Source organism: Miscanthus floridulus, chromosome 9 (genome assembly GCF_019320115.1).
Source record: "Miscanthus floridulus cultivar M001 chromosome 9, ASM1932011v1, whole genome shotgun sequence".
Classification (NCBI taxonomy): domain Eukaryota; kingdom Viridiplantae; phylum Streptophyta; class Magnoliopsida; order Poales; family Poaceae; genus Miscanthus; species Miscanthus floridulus.
Genome location: NC_089588.1, coordinates 5,006,243 through 5,027,706, shown reverse-complemented (window position 1 = coordinate 5,027,706; position 21,464 = coordinate 5,006,243). Strand labels below are relative to the sequence as shown.

Sequence of the window (21,464 nt, the reverse complement as noted above, 5' to 3'; positions counted from 1 at the left end):
TTGTAGCCCGGCAGCCCTCTTTGGATCCGCCCCTGCTGGTCGATGATAAAGTACTTGCCTTGGCGATGACGATCACGATTGTCCATATATGACACGATTGTTTTCCGTAAAGGAAAGGATTGCCGATGTAAAGGAAAGGAAACGGAGCATTATTTGTTTCGGAGTACGTGGGTCGCGCGGTGAATACGTTGTTCGCGGTTCGCCTGGAGCCGGGTTGGGCGGGGTCAGCGGGGTTAGCAGACGATAGATTAGTTATTTTTTAGGTGCTAGGGAAGCTAGCTAAATCATCAAATTTAGAATATATTTTTTTGCTAATATCTTGGAGATGCTATAAGACGAGGTGGCTTGGTGGCATATATAGCACCCCAATAGGTTTTTTTTCTTCAAAAAAACGTTTTCTGTAAATCAATACTTTTTTATATAATTTTTACTAGTGAATTATTCTAAATTTAATTAAATTTATTAAAAATAGGGTTAACAATTATGATCCCAAATAAATATATTTCATGATAAAAATATATTTCATGATAAAGTTAATGGTACTTATATCATCAATATTTATTTATGTAGTATATGTAAAAGTTTTGAGCAAACTGAGTATTGCTTAATTTAGCATTGTAACTAGAAGTATACTTTTTCTTATGCCGCTCACCTTTGTGGGTACAGACTACAGAGGAATGAACGCTGCGGACATCTTTGTCCCCGTCTCCGGCGGCGTCCGTTGAGCTCGGCGGCGCGGGAGGACGTCGAGCACCTGCTCTGGGCCACCTCCTGCATGCATCCCCATCCCCATCCGAGTAAGCTAGTTTTTTTTCCCCTTCTCGTGCAAAGGCTTCGTGTGGTACTGTGGCTGGGGCCAACAAGTGAGATTGTACAGTAGGATCTTGTTTATTCATTTCTTTTTTTTTCAAGAAACAGGAGGGGTAATGGCCCCTACTTGATAACTTGTTTATTCATCTGGCTGTCCTGGTATTTTGCATCTGTACAATTCTTTTTTCTTCATGTCTCAGTGCAAGTGAGGAACTTGTACTCTGCAATCTTTTTCTTTGAGTAAGGATTAAGGAAGGAAGTACTCCTGGGATTTAGTTCTCCCAGCAATTTTGTTCCTTTAATGACCGAAAATGATGCTAGTTTTGATTAGACCAGTGTTGCTTCACTGCATTGTTCAGTAGGATTAGTTGAAGCAAGGGCTTGCCAAATTTTGTTTGATAATATAATATAACTAATGCGGCCTTCTGTGAATCAGATTGGAAGTTAGTTGCGATATTATTAAGAAACACAGGTGATTGGGATTGCGCTGAGAAACAGGGGGTGGAATCTGGATACTGGGTGCTATTTGTGACAATAGGGTGGGGGCCTGCCGGGTAAGTTGGATTATCCATCCTTTGCCGGACAGGAAAAGGTCTATCATGACGACATATTGAACCCACTAGATACCTAAGAATAAGACAAAAATGATTAGACCTGTATTTTGGCCTACCTTGTTTGAAAATTGATCTTTAGATGACCCATATGCTTCATCAGAAAGACAAAAAGGATGAGTTTCAGATTTCATCAAGGTATTGAAGCATTGTTGGGACATCAAGTCTATGTTGAGTTCTTTTAACCAAGGTGGTTATAGCATGGACCAAAATAGTAAGTAAAATGAATGGCATGGGATCTCCTTACCCAAGCCACAGCAAGTTTGTAAATAAAACACTGTGTCACTTTTCTTTCCTTTGTTCCAGTTCATGGACTCTTTTGTAAGAGTGTCAGTGTGTCACACTGTCAGTGCCTTTTATAAAAGGCAGTCTGAATGGCATCGAAGCTTTGTAAAAAGTCTCTCATTCCTAATCACAAAAAACTTTCATGTCGTTAACCTGATAGCTGCAGACTGTTGACTGTGGGGGAGATGGGGAAAGCTTACAGGGGAAGTAAATGGTAGGTAGCCTGAAAATATCAATCTGTGCATCATTCTGACCTTTAGAAAACTCCATTGCTAGCTCCTCATCCTCTTCTCGCTTCACCTGCTGCCCTCTCCTCCCTCAATTGTTGCAGCTGCAATGGGAATACCTTCTTTCTACAAGTGGGTAGTCAACAAGTACCCAAGCGTCATCTCCCCTGCGAAGGAGGAACCAGAGGAGTGCCCTGATGGCATCTACGACAACCTCTACGTCGACATGAATTGCATCATCCATTGTTGCTTCCACCCACAGGACCTGATGCATGCAGACATAGATGTATCTACACATCTCAATCCATGTGAATCTGGCCGGTATTAATGTGTGTGTTCACACACTGCTGCAGGTGTGCCCTCCGATGACGGTCAGCGAGGTGTTCGAGTCCATGTTTGAGTACATGGACCGCTTGTTCCGCATCGTCAGGCCAACAAGGCTCCTCTACTTGGCAGTAGGTTTGTGCATAGATCGTTAGATATCAAATCAAATTGAATTCTTTAGACGCCTCCTCTTACCGCAGTGTGCATTAACAACAAGCAAGAGTACTTTCAAGTGTTAAGGATGATGTCGGTTACTTCAATTATTTGAGCAATTTAGTTATACATGCACTTTCTGATTTGTTTCATGTGCAGATGGCGTTGCTCCTTGCGCCAAAATGAACCGTGTGCGAAGGGGACGTTTCCACTCTGCCAGGCTGGCAAGAAGTGAGGTCAATGCTTGCGTATAATTTTCTACATTGACAGTGTGATACATGCATGATGTCTGCTAGCTGCTGAAACAATCGAGAAATGCGTCCATGCTTCGATTTGCAGGAGATTGAAGATTATGAAATGCGGAAGGAATTAAGAGCTCAAGGGAAGGAGGAGCCACCGCGAGAGATTTCTGAGGTTTCTGACCCCAATGTCATCGCCCCAGGTACCGAGTTCATGGAGAAGCTATCACAAGCCCTTGAGTACTACATCCGTGCCAGACTTAATAGTGACCCCTGGTGGAGAGACATCATGGTTTGCTCTTGTGCTTTAGTAAATTCAATTTATGTTCTTTTTTTTCTCTTCTTGAAGGAAAGTTCATGTTCATTTCAACTTCAACCATTTGACATGCATGCTGAAAGTATTGACAAACATTTACTTGCTATTCAACTTGACCAAGTGGATGTTGCTGATAAGTTTAATACATCTGTTCTGAAGGTAATACTCTCTGATGCGAATGTTCCTGGAGAAGGAGAGCACAAGATCATGTCTTTCGTCCGTGCACAACGCAGCATGGAAGGCTATGATCCCAACACTCGACACTGCTTGTTTGGGCATGTAGGGAATATATATATATATATATATATATATATATATATATATATATATATATATATATATATATATATATATATATATATATATATATATATATATATATATATATATATATATATATCAATTGTTTTTCTTGATGATCTTATCATTTCTAATGTTGTGTATCACTGATCCAGTTTGCATCCTGTCTAGCTATTTGTACTAGGGTTAACTGTGAAGCATAATTGCAGGATGCAGATCTGATAATGCTTGCTTTGGCATCTCACGAAGTCCACTTCTCTATTTTGCGTGAGGTCTGTTAATCCCTCATCAATGCTAATTTCATGCTTAAACATATTGCGTCACATGCTTAATAAAGCACATATATGTAATATATAGAAGGCAAATTTAAGTTTTTTTTTAGCAATCGTGCCTCGCACGTATTTCATTAAGAGGAAGGAGTTTGAGTTTACAAGAGGCAAGCCACGGCTTGCCCAAACAAGTTATTATACTATTTACTAGGCTAGGATCTGTGTAAAGTTTTAACTGTCAAAGTAACTAGTCCAGCACGTTATAATGGTATGCACTACTCTTCTGTTTAACTTCAACAGGATGTGCTCCTCCCAAATCAGGCAGAAACAGAAGGGAATCCGAAGAAACCATTTCTGGTCCTCCTCACCTCCCAGCCCCAGATAATGCCACTCATTTACTCATTTTGATACACGAATAACACCGTCTTCTTTCAGTTTTTGAACATATGGGTTCTGAGAGAGTACTTGGAGATTGAATTCAAGATACTGGACCCAGTCTGCGAGCCTGATATTGAGAGGCTAATAGATGACTTCATCTTTATTTGTTTCCTGATGGGAAACGATTTCATCCCACATATTCCATCACTTGAGACGCATGAGGTATCTGTGGCATGTAACCTTTAGATTATGGTAATAGCTTAACAGAAAGTTAACTTTGTTATCACTATATATGTCCTTTCACTCTGTTCTTTACCCTGGAAAAAAATATAGATGTTTCTCTCATCTTTTCCATCTAACAGGGTGCAGTTGATCTTCTCATCGAAGTGTACAAAACAACCTTCAACAAAATGGGAGGGTATATTATCAACACAGACAAAGTACCTGAAGAATTCCAGCTCCAGCCTCTTATTTCATCAATGATTATCCATTGAATATGTGGTGACCTAGGTTCGTTGATACTGAAAACAGGTCAAAGATAAAAATGGTGCATATCTGGAAGTCTCAAGGTTGGAAATATTTTTGCATGAACTCTCCATGTATGAAGAGAAAATTTTCCTCAAAAGATATGAACTGGAACAGGTATGTTGACGCTCTAGTCAATAGTGTATTGTGGTGCAAGGTGGAGTTTATTGTCATTCTTGATATGTTCGTTTTGGCCTTTAGGATTTGTTGCTGAAGACATATCACGAAATGTTGCGTGAAGCTTCAGAAAGTGAAAGACCAGAACTGAGACAAAAATTAGATGATCTCCTTTTTAATGAAGAACGCCCGTATGACAGTGTTAGTGATGCCCTTTTGGATAAATATTTCTCCTGTGACCTGTAGTCCTGCTACAATTTTTAAATGTCTATTGCAGATAAGACTAGGATTACCAGGATGGAAGTCCCGGTTCTTCAGGGAGTATTTCGGTGCCAAAACTTCTAATGAAATTGGAAAGCTGCAGAACGACATGGTTATGTTTTTCCTTGTTTATTTATTTGTCCTAATGGAATCCCTTTTCCTAGGCAAGCTGGCATTTTATATTTGTTATAATCTGCCCTCCTTTCTTCCCCTCTCCTCCCTTTGAATTCAGGCTCAAAAGTATTTAGAAGGACTTTGTTGGGTGCTTCAATGCTATTCTGCAGACTTTCCATCATGGAGCTGGTAAAATAAAATCTTCAAATATACTGAACAATAGCTTATTAGCTTATTTCATTGTTATGGATTCTATCTACCTCATTCTCATGCACAAATGCTTCCATTTTTTGCTTTTTTAAACAAATGCTTCCATTCTACCACGTCTTATCTTACAACCTTTTGCAGGTACTACCCATTCTATGTTGCTCCTTTCGTATCTGATCTCAAAGGTCTATCTAGGGTCGAGATATCTTTCATATTGGACAAACCATTACGACCATTTGATCAGCTTATGGCCGTTTTACCAATGCGAAGGCACATTCATTGTCCTTACTGCTGCCATGCATGTTACTTATTAGGATTTTATGATGTAAGAGTTGATAATTTCAACCCTCCTCTCCCCCCCCCCCCCCCCCCCCCCCCCCCCCCCTCCCCCCCCTTCTCTTGCAGCTGGTGTGCTCTCCCAAAATGTTACAAGGAAATAATGGGCCGCAAAGAATTTGACTACCCGAGGTTGGCGCATGACACCAATGGGAAACATTTCTTGTGGAATGTGAGCTACTATTTCATATGTGCAATAATGGATCGATGAACTGAATCAACTAATTCTTTCAAGCTATAGTGATCAAGTAGCAATGCACTAGGGCATTCAGCCATGCTGATTTTCAAATTGTTTCAGGGTATCTCTGAGGAACTGCTGCCTTCGGTCACCAAAGCGGTAGATAAAGAGCTCACGGTAAAACAACCGCTTGTCATCTGTGCTCATGTTACACTAAATTTTACTGCTGTTGCATAAACCATACATAGTCATATTTAGTTTTCCCGTTGGCTTGTTACTGAATTAGACCCATGAATCGAGACGGAATACCGCTAGGCAAGAGAAGATCTTTCTGCACAGGGACTCGAGCTCTTTGCCACACAATGAAGTTACTGAACAAACATCACACTGTTCAGTGCAGAAGCTTCTGATAGATTCAGCTACGAGGTGCACAAAGTCTGAATTGAGATGATGTAAATTAGTACCAGCACATTTTTAAGTTGACATTTTGATTTTGTTCAGTTCGGTGGTCTCAATTTGTTTTAAAAAAAAATTGTACAGTGGAATTGGAGGATGGATAGTGCCTGCTGACAATGATGGCCTCAGCGACGGTTTCTTCCACTCGCCCACTACAAACCTGCAGGACATTACGAGTGATCAGACAATGTACGTTTCCTCTCTAGCCTTACTGTCTTGAGGCGACAACATGGAATATCAGTTACGTTTTGGGTGTTCATGTCTCAGATCAGGTACGTTCTTCAACCCTGAGGCAGCGAATCCAGTTCCAAGACTACTTGGCAATGTCAGAGTACCTGACAAGGTGCATTCATGAATACTATAGTACATATTAAGTTGCTTATTATCCCAATCTACATTGGAGCTGTTTTCGTTAAACGATCGATCATGGTCTTTGGAACTCACGAACTATCAATTATGCAGACTGTTACCGGAGCCGACATCTCGAAGCGGCCACTCTGGCACACGTACCAGGGCTCAAGGCCGCCGCGCATGTAAACTCAAAATCTTGTGAACTGTGATGGATCGATTCATTCATCTTCTGTATATATTGCCTGAGCCTGACCACATGTCGTTCTCGTTGCCTGTTGCCTGTTCGCTTGATCGTTTCTGTGACTTAACAGGGTGTTCTGACTGAGGGACGTATTACTTGCAGCATTCAGAGGCCGGAGACCCTCTGGAAGCCGAGCACGCCGGCGTCGCCACGGGAAGAGCACAAGAACGCCGGCACAGGGTGGATCGGGCGGGGGAGAGGGGCGAACGCCCTTGCCGCCGCCCAGACGCAGCTAACAAGGAGTAGCAGCTACAGCTACAGGAGAGGGGGTGGTTTCCATCGGGCGGGCATGGCGCAAAGCCGAGGAAGCAGTAGCAGCAGGTTCGACGACGACGACGGTGCGTACAGTTTCCGGCCGCTTGGAAGTGCGCCGTGGACCGCCACCAGAGATAGCGGCCGAAGCAGAGGCGCCGGCCATGGCGGGATTGCGCAGCCACGTGGTTGGTAGGAAACTAGCTCCAGGAATCAAAGATGCTTGGTGATCTCATCTCACCGTATACATTTTGTGCCGACTGGATATTCTTCTCTACGGATGTAGTGCTCGATATGTACGTTGATTAAGCTAGTGTTGATAGTGTCTTTAAATCTTTGGTATGGTATAGCTAAATGACTTCGGAGTTCGGACTGATCTAGATGTTAATTATCACATATTACCTCATAGGAGGTAATATAAAAATATAGAATAAATAAGGAATATCTTCCTATTAATAAATAAGGAATATGTTCCTATTAAATCTATCTAATATAAATGAATGATCTAACAGTCCTATTTGATGAAGCCTGGCGGACTCGGTGTGTGTTCTTACTATTTCACTACTGTCTAGTACTTGTCCCGTATAGGAGTAGTATTGTACTTCCCTTTCCAAGTTATAAGTCGCTGTGACCTTTTTGTTACATCGATTTTGTTATGTATCTAGATATAACGTATGTCTAAATACATAGTAAAAATAAATGTACTAAAAAGATCCAAGCGACTTATAATTCGGAACAGAGAGAGCAGTAACGATGATATGGGAATAATGAAGTGTAAGCTACAGATACGTCACGTATGAAGCCATTCAATCATGAACTAGTCAATTAATTGACCATTATCATGGCTACGGTCTTCCTAACAACTTTCCAACATGCATAAATGGCTGTTACACGTCACATTGTCACGTATGTTTTCCAACTGGTACTGGGCTTCGCTAGGCACGGCGCAGATCGGGGTCAGTCAGATACCAGGCAAATAAGACAGAGAAAAGGAGGGCAATGATCACGGGGATGCCCGAGATATCTGGATGGTATTTTGGTTACTCGATTACTTTAATCATTTAATTGGTTTGTTTATATGTTTTTTTTAGATATATCAAATATGAAACACTTTTTGAGTGTTTTATCAAAAAAAAAAAATAATCAAAGGGTTCAAGCTCTTACGTCCTTGAGAGTATTGGGTATTGGGAGCATGGTAGCAGTAGCATAGTTTTCCACCCTATCCGTGTAAATATTTGTGACAGAAACCTTTAACCAGTGACGATCCATGTTCATGACACCATAGGACGGTGATGCAAACAACCAACGACCATGGTGTATAGAATGCGACGACGTTTGCACAGACGAGGCACGACAGGGCAGGTTAGGCACGTCAGGTCACGCATGGTCGGGCGAACGGCGGTGACCACTTACGGCCCATAGCCCGAGTCTATCTAGAGTCAAGCTTAGTTAGTTGCTATTACGTGGCTTAGTTGGTTTGGTCAAGGACTCTCCCTCGTGCCTCTCTTGTCTCGTGCTCGCACCTGTCATTGACACCATGTTGGCAAGAGCTAGCAGCCTGTTCGTTTGGCTATAACTTGTCGTAAACGATCGTAAATTTTCAGCCAGAACTGTATTTTTTTCTCACACAAACCAGCCAGCAGTACTTCTTTACGAACCAGCAACGATATGAACCAGCCAACCGAACAGGCTGTAAGCTGGCGCTAGGTCAAGAGCTCAGGTCGTTGCTAGGCCATTGTCACCACCTACCATTGCTGTCACCGCTCCTAGTGCATTGCTGTTAAGGTAAAAGATATCAACCAACCAATGACCATGGTATCTAGTATTCGACGAGGCATGACAAGGTAGCGGTTTGGTGCGCCAGGTCATGCACATCGGGCGAATCGAGGTGATGACGCATGGCCCATAGCCCAAATCTATTTAGAGTCAAGCTTAATTAGTTAGGCAGTCCCAATAGAAAAAACTGATACGGTTTCTATAGCACAAGAAATCATCTATAGAAACTACCTTCCACAGTGGAGGTGTCTTTGTGTAATAATTATTTTCTCTTTCTCTCTCCCAACTCTATCTTCTTCCTCCAATGGGAGTGTGGCACGAGCCCTCTGAAAACTGGTGGTTTCTCCCCAATGGCGATTTCATGATTTTTTGGTGCATTGGGTCAAGAGAAGACCTGATTTCTTCATGAGGAAACCATTTCTAAGATTTTTGCTCTCTTTCTTCATTAATTACGTTGCCATGTCAGCATTTTGCCTACGTGACAAGTCATTTAATGAGAATAGAACCCATCATCAATACACCATTGGGACTGCCCTTAGTTGCTATTATGTGGCTTCGTTGGTTTGGTCATGGACTCTCCCTTGTGCCTCTCCTGTCTCGCGCTCGCACCTACCGTCGCTAGTGACACCGTGCGAGCAAGAGCTCATGTCGGTGCTCACAACTGCTATCAAACCTCTCCCAGTGCGCAGCGACAGAATGAAGCAATTCGTGGGGAATAACCATTAGAAACAACCAGTGCTGACCAAGATGATCTCACTTGAACCAGCTAGCCATATATAAAAGTTAGAAACCCTGAAATCATACAGTTACAGAGATGACCACGCTTATATATCGTCTGAAAAAGATACAGAAAATGCACGAAACATGAGTCATCCAACCCGAGATATGACCCTTGAATCTTGATTTGATTGATATATTTACAGAACGAGTTCTTAACCAACTAATGAATAAATCGAAGCCAAGAATTTACAAAAATCTTGCATGGCCTAGCTAGCTAACATCCATGGATATCCATGGATGAGTGATCAATACATCACTAGTTGGTACTACACTACTAGCATCATCTGTAAGTAACGATTAACGAAACCAAATAATCAAACCTAAACCTAATAGTGGCCTACTAGCTACAATTAACCTGAGCGGGGTGTCACTGTCACAAGCCTGCTGCTGATATGTACGTGCACACACCCATGAACCCATCATCTTTTTCCAGACCATCTTCCATCCGTTGTTGTTCCGACGGTTTCTCCTCCTTCGCCTTCATCATCTGCTCCCTGAGCTTCATGATCTTCCGGTGGCGGTTGGAGTGCTGCCCGCTCCGGAAGCTAGGAGCCGTCGACGGCCGGTACTCCGGGAGCAGCCTGTTCGCCGCGTAGCGTATCCCACACGCGTTGCACAGCGTGCCTGGCCCGTCCGGGCCCGCGCGCCACTGCGGCGTCTCCGGCGAGTGGCAGTGGCTGCATACCCTCTGCGCTTGCCTGTTCCTCTGGCGTGGCGCGGGGCGGCGCCGGCGGATACCGCCGCCGCCACCGGCAATGTCATCACCACCGGTGTTGCCCAGAGGAGGAGGAACGACAGGCACCAAGGCGTACCGGTTCTTGGCATCGTCGTCATCACCGCCGGCGCCGGGATTAGCCGGAGGAGGAAGAGCGACCGGCCGCAAGGCGTGGAGAGGGAAGTCGAGCAGCCAGGGCCGCTTGCGGCGGTTGACTGCTGGTGGGCTCCGCTGCTTCCTCGGCACAACCCAGGCATGATGGGGTTGCAAGAACTCGGTCTCCGAGGTTGCTGATGACGGGCAGCGGCCAGAACCTGAAGACGCACGGGACGGTGGCGACGACGATGGTGTGGCTGACGGAGGGGCAGGCGCGTGCGCCGGCGCGTTGGTGCTGGAGTAAACGCCGGCCAGCGCGGCGGCGTTCGGGTGGAGAGCGCGTGCTGGCATGAGCGCCATCAGTGGCGGCGGCGGTGCAGGCGCGCCGTTAGAGACAATGCCGGGCAACGCTCCGCACGCGTGAAGACCAGCAGCTGGCGGCATGCGCGCGGGAGCAGCTGGCATGATGAGCGCCGGCAATGGCGGCGTGCTGTTGTTGGTGACAAAGACGGGCGGCGGACCACCAGCTGGCATGGGCGCCGGCGCCGCGGACGCGTTGTTGAAAACGGCGCCATCGAACGCACGGCACGCGTCGTACGCTTGGAAGGGGAAAGCGCCAGCTGGCATTGGCGCGGGCAACGGTGACGCGTCATTGGGGACGACAGCCCCGCCCAACGAGCCGCGCGTGTGAACGGGAGCGGGACCACCAGGAGCAGCTGTCATGTGCGCCGGCGGCTTGGGCTTGGCTTCCGTCAGGTCGCAGAGCAAGCTGCCTTCGGTCTTGTCGCCGCCGCCGTCGCCGCCGTCCAGCGCGTCGTCAGCAAAGAACATGTCCACATCAATTTCCTCAAGGCCGCAGAGTCCGTCAAGAACGAAGCTGGACAAGCCCCAAGAATCCCACCCGCCACCGACGCCGACGCCGCCATACGCGCTCTCCGCCAGCGGCTTCGGCGACTCCGGCTCCTGCTTAACCCGACGGGGCGGCTCGCCGCCGGCGGTGCCTATCCCGAGCGCCGCCAGCGACGACGGCGGAGCTCGGTTCGCGGGGAAGAGCTGGAGGACGAGGTCGAGCGGGTCGTCGGGGCAGCACAGCCCACGCCCGGGGAAGCCGGCGCCGGCCGTCCCATCGCAGTCCGGGAGGTCGCCGGCGGGGACATCGCGCTGCGAGGCGTGAGGTTGTTGCGTGCGCATGCGGGGCGGCGGCGGGGCGGACCAGGCCCAGAAGCATCGGCTGTGCCTGCCTCTTGGTTCTTGATTCTTGCTCGCTTGGTTGCTGGTTGGTTGTCAAACCGAGCGGCGCATGTCTAGGGCTTGCGTCGGCGGCTGAGAGGAGATATTCGCGGGCGGGATGCGGGCTGGCGGGCGGGCGGGCGAGACGCGCGAGAGAGGAAGGAAACGAATAAACGATGTTTCGGTTGGACGGGGTAGACGAGGAATCAGGGGCCAGGCCGTGTTACGCTATCTGTTGTTACGTTGTTACAATGAAGCTGTACGTGTCCAAATTCAAAGCTAAAATTATGTTTTTTTAACGGAGTAAGCACAGTCTTTATGTGAAGGCTTTTTTAAAAAATATATATTATCTCGTTTGGGTTTTACATAGCTACCACCGGCTTCGGCGTCGTGGAGCAGGTCTTGGTCAGGTCAGCTACCTGTTCGTCAACATGTTCCAGTTACTGTGCATTATTTTGATTTTAAATTGTTATATGCTAGCAAATCTTGTAATCGAGTAGCTTATACTCTAATAAAGCAAGTCTCAGGAGATACTAGGTTGGGTGAGTGTCAGTATGCCCCTTTCCTGTGTCGATGGCCTGGTGACTGCGGATTGTAACCCTGATGCATGCATCTGAATTAGTGGAAAAAACGAGTCGAAAAAAAAGAAGAAAGAAATGATTCCGGTTGTTACGCGAGATTTGTTTAAAAGGAGGATGCCACGGTTAGGTTTTCAATTAAAGTGAGTTGCATGGTAGCACGTAGAGAAAGTGCATGTCCAAAACCTAGAACATCAATTTTTTTAGGACAATTTTTCGAAATCACACATGTATTTTAGGACTGATCGATGTAGTGCAAAAATAAATTTCTAGTTCAGAAGAATAATATTCCAGTAAGGAGGATAATATTCAATGTTGAAAAGAATAATATTCTGTCCTAAAAGAATAATGTTCGAGATTTAGGGCCCGTTTGGCACAGCTTCTGCCAGCTCCGGCTTTTCTGACGAAAACACTGTAGCAAAAGCCGGTTTTCTCTCTCATCCCCTCCCCCTCTCACTGACATCGGCACTGTTCATCAAAGCCGGAGAAGCCGTTTATTCTGGCTTTTCCCCGCTTGCTACAGTACATGTGCTACAGTGAGACAAAAGTAGGAGAGAGAAAACCGGCTTTTGCTACAGTGCATAGAGCTATTTTTTTTGTGGCCAACGAGACAACCAGCCTGTTCGTTTGTTGGTTTCAGCCAGCCCAAATCAGTCAGTCAACAGTGTTTTTCTCTCACAACAAACCAACACCAGTCAGCCCAAATCAGCTCAGAAATCAACCAACGAACATGCCGAACAACCCACCTTGCATCCCTAACGGGACAACTCACTAATGTTTGGTTCCACGCGGCAGAGGATTTTGGGCTCACTAATGTTTGGTTCCACGTGGTAGAGGATTTTGGGATTTGTAAGGAAGAAACTTCCATAGATATACATTGGTTCAAAAAAATGTTGAAAAACATGCTCTCGTCTACCCCATGTCAAAGCACAGGCCTAAGCCCAGCCCAGTCTTACGAAAGCTGCCTAGTCTCACGGAAGATGCGGTTGCGGTGCTGCTGTGTGTATGGATGTGACAGAGGTTCGGGGATTTTCTCGACCTGCGTGAGAATGTCTTTTTCTTAAACACAATGCTTGGGGCTGTCTTCCCCGCGGGTCGAGTTTTTTTTAGATACATACATAATTGGATAAGTCTCCTATATTTAGTTTTACACAGTTAAATCCTGTGTAGACGTGAGTATTGCTAAAATTTAGCTTATGCTGATGCTTATACTGATTTATTGTAAGAGAAAAACACTGTTCTTCCGCTAAAAAGTACTGGTAAAGTAATTCAAGCGAACAAGGCATGTACACAACCAGCCAGCCTATGGCATGCACCGTCGTACCGCACCTGCCTATTAGGCAGCTACAGTACCCCACTTTGTTTTTGCCCGGTGCATTGGGCGCTTTTGCGTGGAAAATTGAAATTATGGTGCACAGGTCCTATCTATCCTAAAACTCAAGATAAATTTGTTGGCGTGAACATATATGTGGATATTCGTGCAAACTCAGCTAGACGTAGATAACGCTTTGGTTCGACGGGGGGAGAGGAATTATGGATTTGTTGCGAAGAAGCTTCGACAGATACATACTCCCAAGTACTCGGACACTCCCAACCAAGTATATAATGTCACATTTTCTTTTTCACACGATGAAATCGTGTAGATGAGTAGGTGTACACGGACACTCCCAAGTTTTCTAAATCCTCTCTCCATGGACTGAATTAGCAAGGTACTTCTCCGAAGGCTTATTCAGTTAGATTTCAATCCAAGAGAGTTGGAGGAAGGGATTGGAGAGGATCGAGGGGGATTCAGAATCTCCCTTATTCCCCTCCAATTGACTTATGGAGATAACACCAAACATAGGATTCTCAACTTTAGGAATTAGGATGCAACACCACCTCGAAAGGAGGTCTCAGAGATTAAGATATTCAGAGATGATGGCCACCATGAGTGCGCCTCGAATATCTGAAATCCAGTTTATAATATACATAATGACCTCAACAATGTCCTAAAATATGGCGAATAAATGTGGGGCGGGCATAAGCTATACTATGTCCATCGCAACAGTGTAGAACAATACATTTTTCCGATTCACAACCTCACTGCCATAGAAAAGAAAGCCCCAAACAAGGACATGAATAGGAAATGCTTGCCCATAGACTCTATTATCTGCAACCAGAGCCATCACATTCTAAGGGCCAACTCAAAATTACTATACTTAAATAAGAGACCCCAACTAACAAACTTCTCTGCAATTTCGTAAAGCCATGGCAGCAATCTCTTTACCATCTATCAAAGAGCAATGTCCACTACTCACATTTTTTTTCTTCCTTTCCAAAGGAACCTCTTAGAATCTTATTAATGGCCATGAATGTCCAGGGTGGCAAGTCCAAGGCCATAACTAAGTAGAGCAATCTGAACAAGAATTCTCCTCCTAGACAAAAACACTTAACCTTATATATGCCATATGTTTTTACATTTTAGACAAGTTTAAAGTGTAATGTATGTACACATTAAGTTTTAATTTTAAAGATGTTAAGTATTATAAGTGGAACAAGTCAAACGAATGACAACTCGGTTTAGGCTAATTAATTAGACGTATCTTATTGCAGGGTCTAAGGCCTAAACATCAGGGTTGTGGCAGTTGCTACATGGGCTTCCATCATGGTGATGGGCTGGGAATGGAATTTCTAGGATGCGAGCCCAATATTTTGACCGTCAAGACAACTATGGCTTCACGTGCCACCCAATTACGCTAACAGATTGTTAGAGCAGGGCAACAGATGATAAGGTTAGGAACTTTTTAGGTGTAATAGATGTAAATAGATTTGAAGATTTCAAAATATGTTCGTCGTAATTAGATTTGAAGATATCATAATATGTTCGTCGAAACCGTAAATCATGTGCGTTGTCGTAGGTGTGGGCTGTCAAGATGAGTGGACAAGTTGCCCCTTAGGGTCTCGGCTTCATGTTAATATAGGCCAGGAATAACCCCCGGCGTGGCTTCTACACAAAGTCAGGTTTACAACAAGATAAAGATCAATGTGATCTATCTATCTACTTGAGATACAAGCAAAGAACTAACTACTCTAACCTGTACCAAATACATGAGCCGTGATGTACATATGCTAGATATATGAACCGTGACATATCTTAACACCCTCCCTCAATCTCAACATGCCACAAGATTGAGATTGCTTCTAAATTGGATCAACTTAGCTAATAGTAAAGCCTTTGTAAACCCATCAGCTAATTTATCACCCGAACTTATGTGTCTAACATCTAATAACTTTTGAGCCACCCTTTCCCTAACAAAGTGGAAATCAATTTCTATATGATTTGTCCTTGCATGAAACACAGGATTTGCTGTCAGGTGTGTGGCTCCAATGTTGTCACACCACAAACGGGCTGCAGGAGGATATTGAACCTTCAACTCTGTCAACAATTTCTGAACCCATATCATCTCAGCGGTAGCATCCGCTAATACCTTGTATTCCACCTCTGTACTTGAAAGGGAAACGGTAGCTTGCTTCCTTGCACACCACGAAATCAGCATCCGAGAAAGCACTAACCATCATAGATTTGGACATCCTGATATGAAGCCCAAGCTTGGACGTCCCATGAATATACCGAAGGATACGTTTCACAACACTCCAATGTACAGTTGTGGGGTTATGAAGAAATTGACACACCTTGTTCACCGCAAACAAAATGTCAGGCCGAGTCAATGTTGAATATTGCATAGCCCCCACAACACTTCTAAATTTTGTAGAATCTTCAGGTCCAAGTGGATCTCCCTCAGTTGCACTGAGCTTTTCAACACTAGACAATGGTGTATTGATCGGTTTGCAATTACTCATACCTATCCTTTTGATAATGTCCTCTGCATATTTCCCTTGAGATAGAAGCAGGCCTTCTGAATTTCTTTTAACTTCAATCCCAAGGAAATAATGCAAGTCACCAAGGTCCTTTAAGGCAAACTCTCTTTCCACATCCTTGAGTAAGGCATTTATGGCTTCCTGCGATGAACTTGCCACAATGATGTCATCAACATAAACCAAAACAAACATAGTGTGCTTTCCTCTATTATAATAGAAAAGAGATGTGTCTACCATGGATGACTTAAACCCCAGTGCTTCAAGTTTCCCACACAACCGAGCATACCAAGCTCGTGGTGCTTGTTTGAGACCATAGAGAGCTTTGTCTAGTTTGCAAACAAATGTTGGTCTTGACTTATCTACATATCCTGGTGGTTGCCGCATATATACTTCCTCCTCCAGTACTCCATGCAAAAAGGCATTTTGTACATCTAGCTGCCGCAACGACCCATCCTCTTGAGACTACAATAGAGAGAATTAGTCTGATTGTAACAGCTTTAGCAATAGGCTAAATGTGTCCTCATAATCAATCGCATAACATTGCTTAAATCCTTTGGCAAAAAGACGAGCTTTGTATCTATCAACCGTGCCATCTACCTTCTTCTTAATTTTATAAACCCATTTGCAATCTATTATATTCTTGCCCTTAGGAGGAGGAACAAGATGCCATGTCTTGTTTTTCAAGAGAGCTTGATGCTCACTATCCATTGCTGCAACCCATCTTCGATCATGCAAAGCTTCATCAACCGAGGTGGGTTCACCCGCAACAGATGCTACAGACATACCCCAATGCACTGTTCCATCAGTATAAATTTTTGGCTTACTAATCCCGTGTTGAAGGACGTTGAGGAGCTGCGGGCGCCATAGGAGAAGCAGCAGACGCCCCGACCTCAGAAGATCCTGACATCGGTGTTGCAGGTGATCCGGGGGCCACAAGATCATGTCCCCCATGCCCGGATCCGTCTGTGGCAAGACAAGAGGAGACGAAGTCAGCGATGCAGCGCCCGCGGCCACAGAAGATCTTGTCGGGCTGACGTGTGGGGACGAAGCGACCACCGCCGTATCCGGCTACGATCCCGAAGCAGATTCAGGAGTTGCCGCGCCACTAGAGGACGAATCAACTTTGGTTCGCATGCCCGAGCTGTCGCGAACACATGAAATCACATCCATTTGTGCTCGTTTTTGCATCAAATAAAACGCCAGAAGTTCCTATTACATCCACATAAGCACTAGAACTGGGATTTTGGTTAGTAGATGGAGAATTTGCATCACAATGGTCAAGAAAAATTGCATCCCCAAAACTAGAGTTGGAATTGAGTAAAGCATCAGGTAAAACGGAAAGCTCGGCCCGAAGCCGTGCACTAGAATTGGGGTGAAGGCGAGCAAATGGAAAAACAAGTTCATCAAAGACAACATCTCGAGAAATATAAACTCACCCTGCAGATGGATCTAGACATTTGAATCCCTTGTGCATATCACTATAACCCCAAAAGACACATTGCTTAGAGCGAAATTGAAGTTTCCTAGTGTTATACGGCCTCAAATTTGGCCAGCAGGCACAGCCGAAGGAAGGAAGGAAGGAGTAGTCAGGTTGGGTTTTGAAAATACGCTCGAAGGGTGATTCATTTTGGATGACTTTGGAAGGAAGCTGATTAATAAGAAAGACAGCGGTGGCAAAGGCTTCATCCCAAAATTTTAGAGGCATTGAGGCATGTGCAAGCAAGGAAAGCCCAACCTCGACTATATGACAGTGCTTGCGTTCCGTGGATCCATTTTGTTGATGAGCATGCGGGCATGACACATGATGAGCTATGCCTACTCGTTTAAAAAAGGAATTCAAAGATTGATATTCACCACCCCAATCGGTTTGCATGGCTAAGATATTGCAATTAAATTGCCTTTCTTCAAGATGTTGGAAATCATGGAAACACTGGAATACTTCAGATTTATGCCACAAGAAATAAATCCAAGTAAACTTGCTATAATCATCGATGAAACTCACATAAAAGGTTTTGCGACCAACAGAGGAGGGCGCAGGGGCCCATGCTTCAGAAAAATACAAGATTCAAAGGACCAGTAGAAACACTAGTCGATCTAAGGTATGGCAACTGATGACTTTTCCCTTGTTAACAAGCATCGCAAACCATTTTTTTGGACTCACTAGCAAAAGAAAGCCTATGGCGATTGAGGACCTGCTTTGACTACATTAGTGGAAGCGTGCCCTAATCTATGATACCACAGGGAGATGGATGGCTTGACAGCAGCGCCAAGGTCTTGTTTATTTGGACTCGACTTGCACGAACTCGACTTCAATGGATAAAGCCCCCCTTCACATATGCCGCCGAGGAGGGTCTTCCTCGTTCCCTATTCCTTGATAGAAAAGTAACTTGGGTGAAATTATAAAAATGCATTGTTATCACGTGCAAGATGATGAACAGATAATATTTTTTTGGTGGCCTTAGGGACATGGAGGATTTTATTAAGATGAATAACACTAGAAGGGGTATGCAAAGTGATAGATCCAATGTGATCAATCTCCATACTTGCCCCACTGGCTGAATGCACCTAGTCATGGCCTCCATACTTGTCGTGGATGGTGAGCTTCTCAAGCTCACTGGTCACATGGTCGGTGGTGCCCGAATCAACGTACCAATTGGTGTCGATGCCGTACGATGTCGTCGCGGAGGAGGCGCTCTTGTGCAGAGCACCGGTGAAAGAGGCATCAAACCTCTTGTAGCACTTGACCACCGTGTGTCCTTCCTTGCCACAGAGCTGGCAAATCACCCTAGATGTGCCTCCACGTCCTCCACCACAGCCCCCTTCTGGTAGCCACGCCCAAAGCCACCGCGGCCACCACCACCGTGGCCACGGGCGTTGTTGTTGGAGTTGTTGCCACCTCCACGACCACCCTGAGCAGCCATGTTTGCGGAGGAGTTTGAGCACCACTGCCATGCAGCTCCATGCGCTGCTCAAAGCTGATCAGCTGGGTGTAAAGTTCCCCAACTGAGATCAGCTCGACCCAAGCGGCAACAGCTGACACCACTAGGTTGTAGTCGAGGTCCAAACCGGTCAAGATGTAGGAGTCAAGCTCCTCATCCTCTAGCTTCCTCCATGCAGATGCCATCTCATCTGCAAGGGCCTTCATCTTTGAGAAGTACTCCACCACGGTAGATGGCCCCTTGGACGTTGTAGCCAGGGGCATCCGGGTGCTAATAACCCATGCCCTGGACTGGGACGCAAAGACGACTTCAATGGCGGCCCATGCAGTGGCCACGGTCTACGCTGAAGATGTGACTTGGGAAAAAATCTCTTTAGAAAGAGAGCACAACAGATAATTTAGATCCCACTGATCTTTGGTGATCCAAGTTTCGTAGTCGGGGTTGGGAACCGGTGACTCCTTGTCATCATCACCCTTTGCACCATCATCCTTCTTCATCGGAGTCAGATACATCTCTAGAGCTTGGCATGTCGGCTTGATGTACCCAGCGAGCTGGGCACCACGGAGAGCTGACATGACTTGGAGATGCCACATCGGGAAGTTATTTCTTGTCAGCTTCTCGCTCACGGGTATAAACCCTATCGATGGAAATGCAGGCGCAGCGGAAGAAGAGGAAGCGGCCATGGATCAATTTCGTAAGGAAATGGGCTCTGAATACCACGTCAAGATGAGTGAACAAGTTGCCCCTTAGGGTCTCGACTTCATGTTAATATGGGCCGGGAACAGCCCCCAGCGTGGCTTGTACACAAAGTCAGGTTTACAACAAGATAAAGATCAATGTGATTGTGGGGGGTATGATCCCGGATACCCATGACAAAGTACATGGGCCGCACCGCCAGGGGCGGTCCAGCCCATAAGACGAAGACTTATAGTGCATGGTACTACTCGGCGTGTACCGCAAGACATCAAGGGTGATATCCTAAAGATGCTATGAGATCTATTAGGATATGCTCGATCCCATGATTCCTATAATCTGTTATTACTTACCGATTATCTCCTAGATCTAACCGACTTGTAACCCTACCCTCCGGCTATATAAGGTGGGTAGGGGACCCCCTCAAAACACGCGCAATATCATACGATAGCCAATACAAACCAACAGACCATAGGAGTAGGGTATTACGTCGTGCTGATGGCCCGAACCTGTCTAACTCTTGTGTCTCTGTTGCCTTCTTATTCTTGATCTCACGCATCCCTCTGATCAATCTACCATCGTGGGGATCCCCATCGGTGGACTATCGAGCACATTTAGTCGACAGTTGGTGCGCCAGGTAGGGGTGTGCGTGCTGTTTCATGGCAAACAAGATGGTATGATTTCTGAGCTCTCTGTTCTCCCCGAATCTCGGCCAAACCTTCATGGTTGGGTCAATCTCCTGGCTCATCAACGACAACGGTGATGGGGAGATCGTCGAGCTAATGCAGAACTCTACTGTGTCGATTACGCCTGCGCCTGTGCCAGTAGATCTGATCTCAGAACCATCTCCGAGGTCATCTTCATCAGCAACTCGTCGGTCGCTCCCTCGCTACCCGAGGAAGCAAATAGACAACGATGACTTGGTTGTATCTATCAATCAGGTAAACCAGAAGCTTTCTAACTGCTTGTCCATTGCCGAATCGGCCCTTGTCCAACCTGCAGACGATGAGGAGTTTTTGCCACGTCCACATCAACGTACGACATGCTCCGACCACTCCATACACTCCCACCATCGTAGGTGGTCCGAGGAGTCCCTCGTCATCACCGTGACATAGGAAGCGCTCACGATCCATTGCTGACCAGCCGCTCTGCGTCAGCTACCTCATAGATCCAATCTGCCTGGGCCTGATCAGCATAGCCAAAGAGATGGTGCCTTAATGGCCCTAACCTTTGGGCTCACCAGCATCGCCGTCTCCTACCAAGATGTCCTCAGGGGCAAATTTGCTGACTAGATCAGTGGAATTCATCCAACCATCGATCAGCTTGGTGATGTTCATCCATTCATCGACCTCACCACCGACCAGGCCGTGCCTATGATCAACATGGTGGTAATTCGCCAGTTTGATAAGGAATCTCTCCACACCATCTTGGAAGAGACCCCGAGCCTTGAATCCCAAGGCTCCACGAAAACAATCTTCGAGACTCCCTCTGATTTTCCTCCTTTCTCGCCAGGGTTCAGGGGAAGGATTTTTCACATCAGCGCCAATGAGCCATCCCGTGACAGGGAAAACGATGAGGAGCGCCAATAGTGCCTCAACAGAAATGCCAACCATGCACAGCGTCGAGCGAATGAGGCCACCATCGTGTTAGCCGAGGCTGTTCGCAACAGAGAACAACTCGACTCACAAGGGAGGCCACGCCCACTTTGCCACAACATCGATGATGAATTTGTCCGTGTCGACAACCACGATGTCTACAAGACCCCAAGCGCCAACTTGGTCATGGCCGCTAACGAGCTCGCTCGACTTGAACAAACGCTAGAGGTCACCAAGGTCGCCGCAATGCTTAA

The 21,464-nt window shown here is 45.7% G+C and overlaps 1 protein-coding gene, 1 non-coding gene and 1 pseudogene across 4 annotated transcripts; 1 reads left to right on the top strand and 2 right to left on the bottom strand.

The window, feature by feature from the left end:
• Positions 1 to 1,878: 1,878 nt before the first annotated feature.
• On the top strand, positions 1,879 to 7,283 carry LOC136483319 (5'-3' exoribonuclease 4-like). 3 transcript variants are annotated; one of them, XM_066480338.1, is made up of 21 exons: positions 1,879 to 1,920; positions 2,038 to 2,392; positions 2,570 to 2,641; positions 2,750 to 2,941; positions 3,125 to 3,244; positions 3,475 to 3,537; positions 3,835 to 3,891; positions 3,970 to 4,134; positions 4,275 to 4,352; positions 4,444 to 4,554; positions 4,639 to 4,755; positions 4,832 to 4,927; positions 5,048 to 5,118; positions 5,278 to 5,406; positions 5,542 to 5,644; positions 5,771 to 5,827; positions 5,937 to 6,076; positions 6,191 to 6,295; positions 6,374 to 6,449; positions 6,569 to 6,639; positions 6,801 to 7,283. In XM_066480338.1, the coding sequence occupies exons 4-21, from the start codon at positions 2,768 to 2,770 to the stop codon at positions 7,144 to 7,146; spliced, it is 2,079 nt and encodes a 692-aa protein (XP_066336435.1). In that variant the 5' UTR covers positions 1,879 to 1,920; positions 2,038 to 2,392; positions 2,570 to 2,641; positions 2,750 to 2,767; the 3' UTR covers positions 7,147 to 7,283. The 3 variants fall into 3 exon arrangements, with proteins under 3 accessions (XP_066336435.1, XP_066336434.1, XP_066336433.1); XM_066480337.1 differs by having other exon boundaries at positions 2,570 to 2,646; XM_066480336.1 differs by lacking the exon at positions 1,879 to 1,920 and having other exon boundaries at positions 1,962 to 2,219; positions 2,287 to 2,392; positions 2,570 to 2,646.
• Positions 7,284 to 15,569: 8,286 nt separating this feature from the next.
• On the bottom strand, positions 15,570 to 19,605 carry LOC136479121 (uncharacterized; annotated as a pseudogene).
• LOC136484584 (small nucleolar RNA Z247) lies at positions 18,951 to 19,089 on the bottom strand. The gene has a single exon (XR_010766093.1). It is a non-coding gene; the product is annotated as a small nucleolar RNA Z247 (small nucleolar RNA).
• Positions 19,606 to 21,464: the final 1,859 nt, after the last annotated feature.

Coding starts and splice junctions, on each gene's coding strand:
- LOC136483319 (XM_066480336.1), top strand. CDS start 2,043: ATGGGAATACCTTCTTTCTACAAGTGGGTAGTCAACAAGTACCCAAGC. Junction 2,393..2,569: donor GCTCCTCTACTTGGCAGTAG/GTTTGTGCATAG, acceptor TTTCATGTGCAG/ATGGCGTTGCTCCTTGCGCC. Junction 5,119..5,277: donor GACTTTCCATCATGGAGCTG/GTAAAATAAAAT, acceptor AACCTTTTGCAG/GTACTACCCATTCTATGTTG.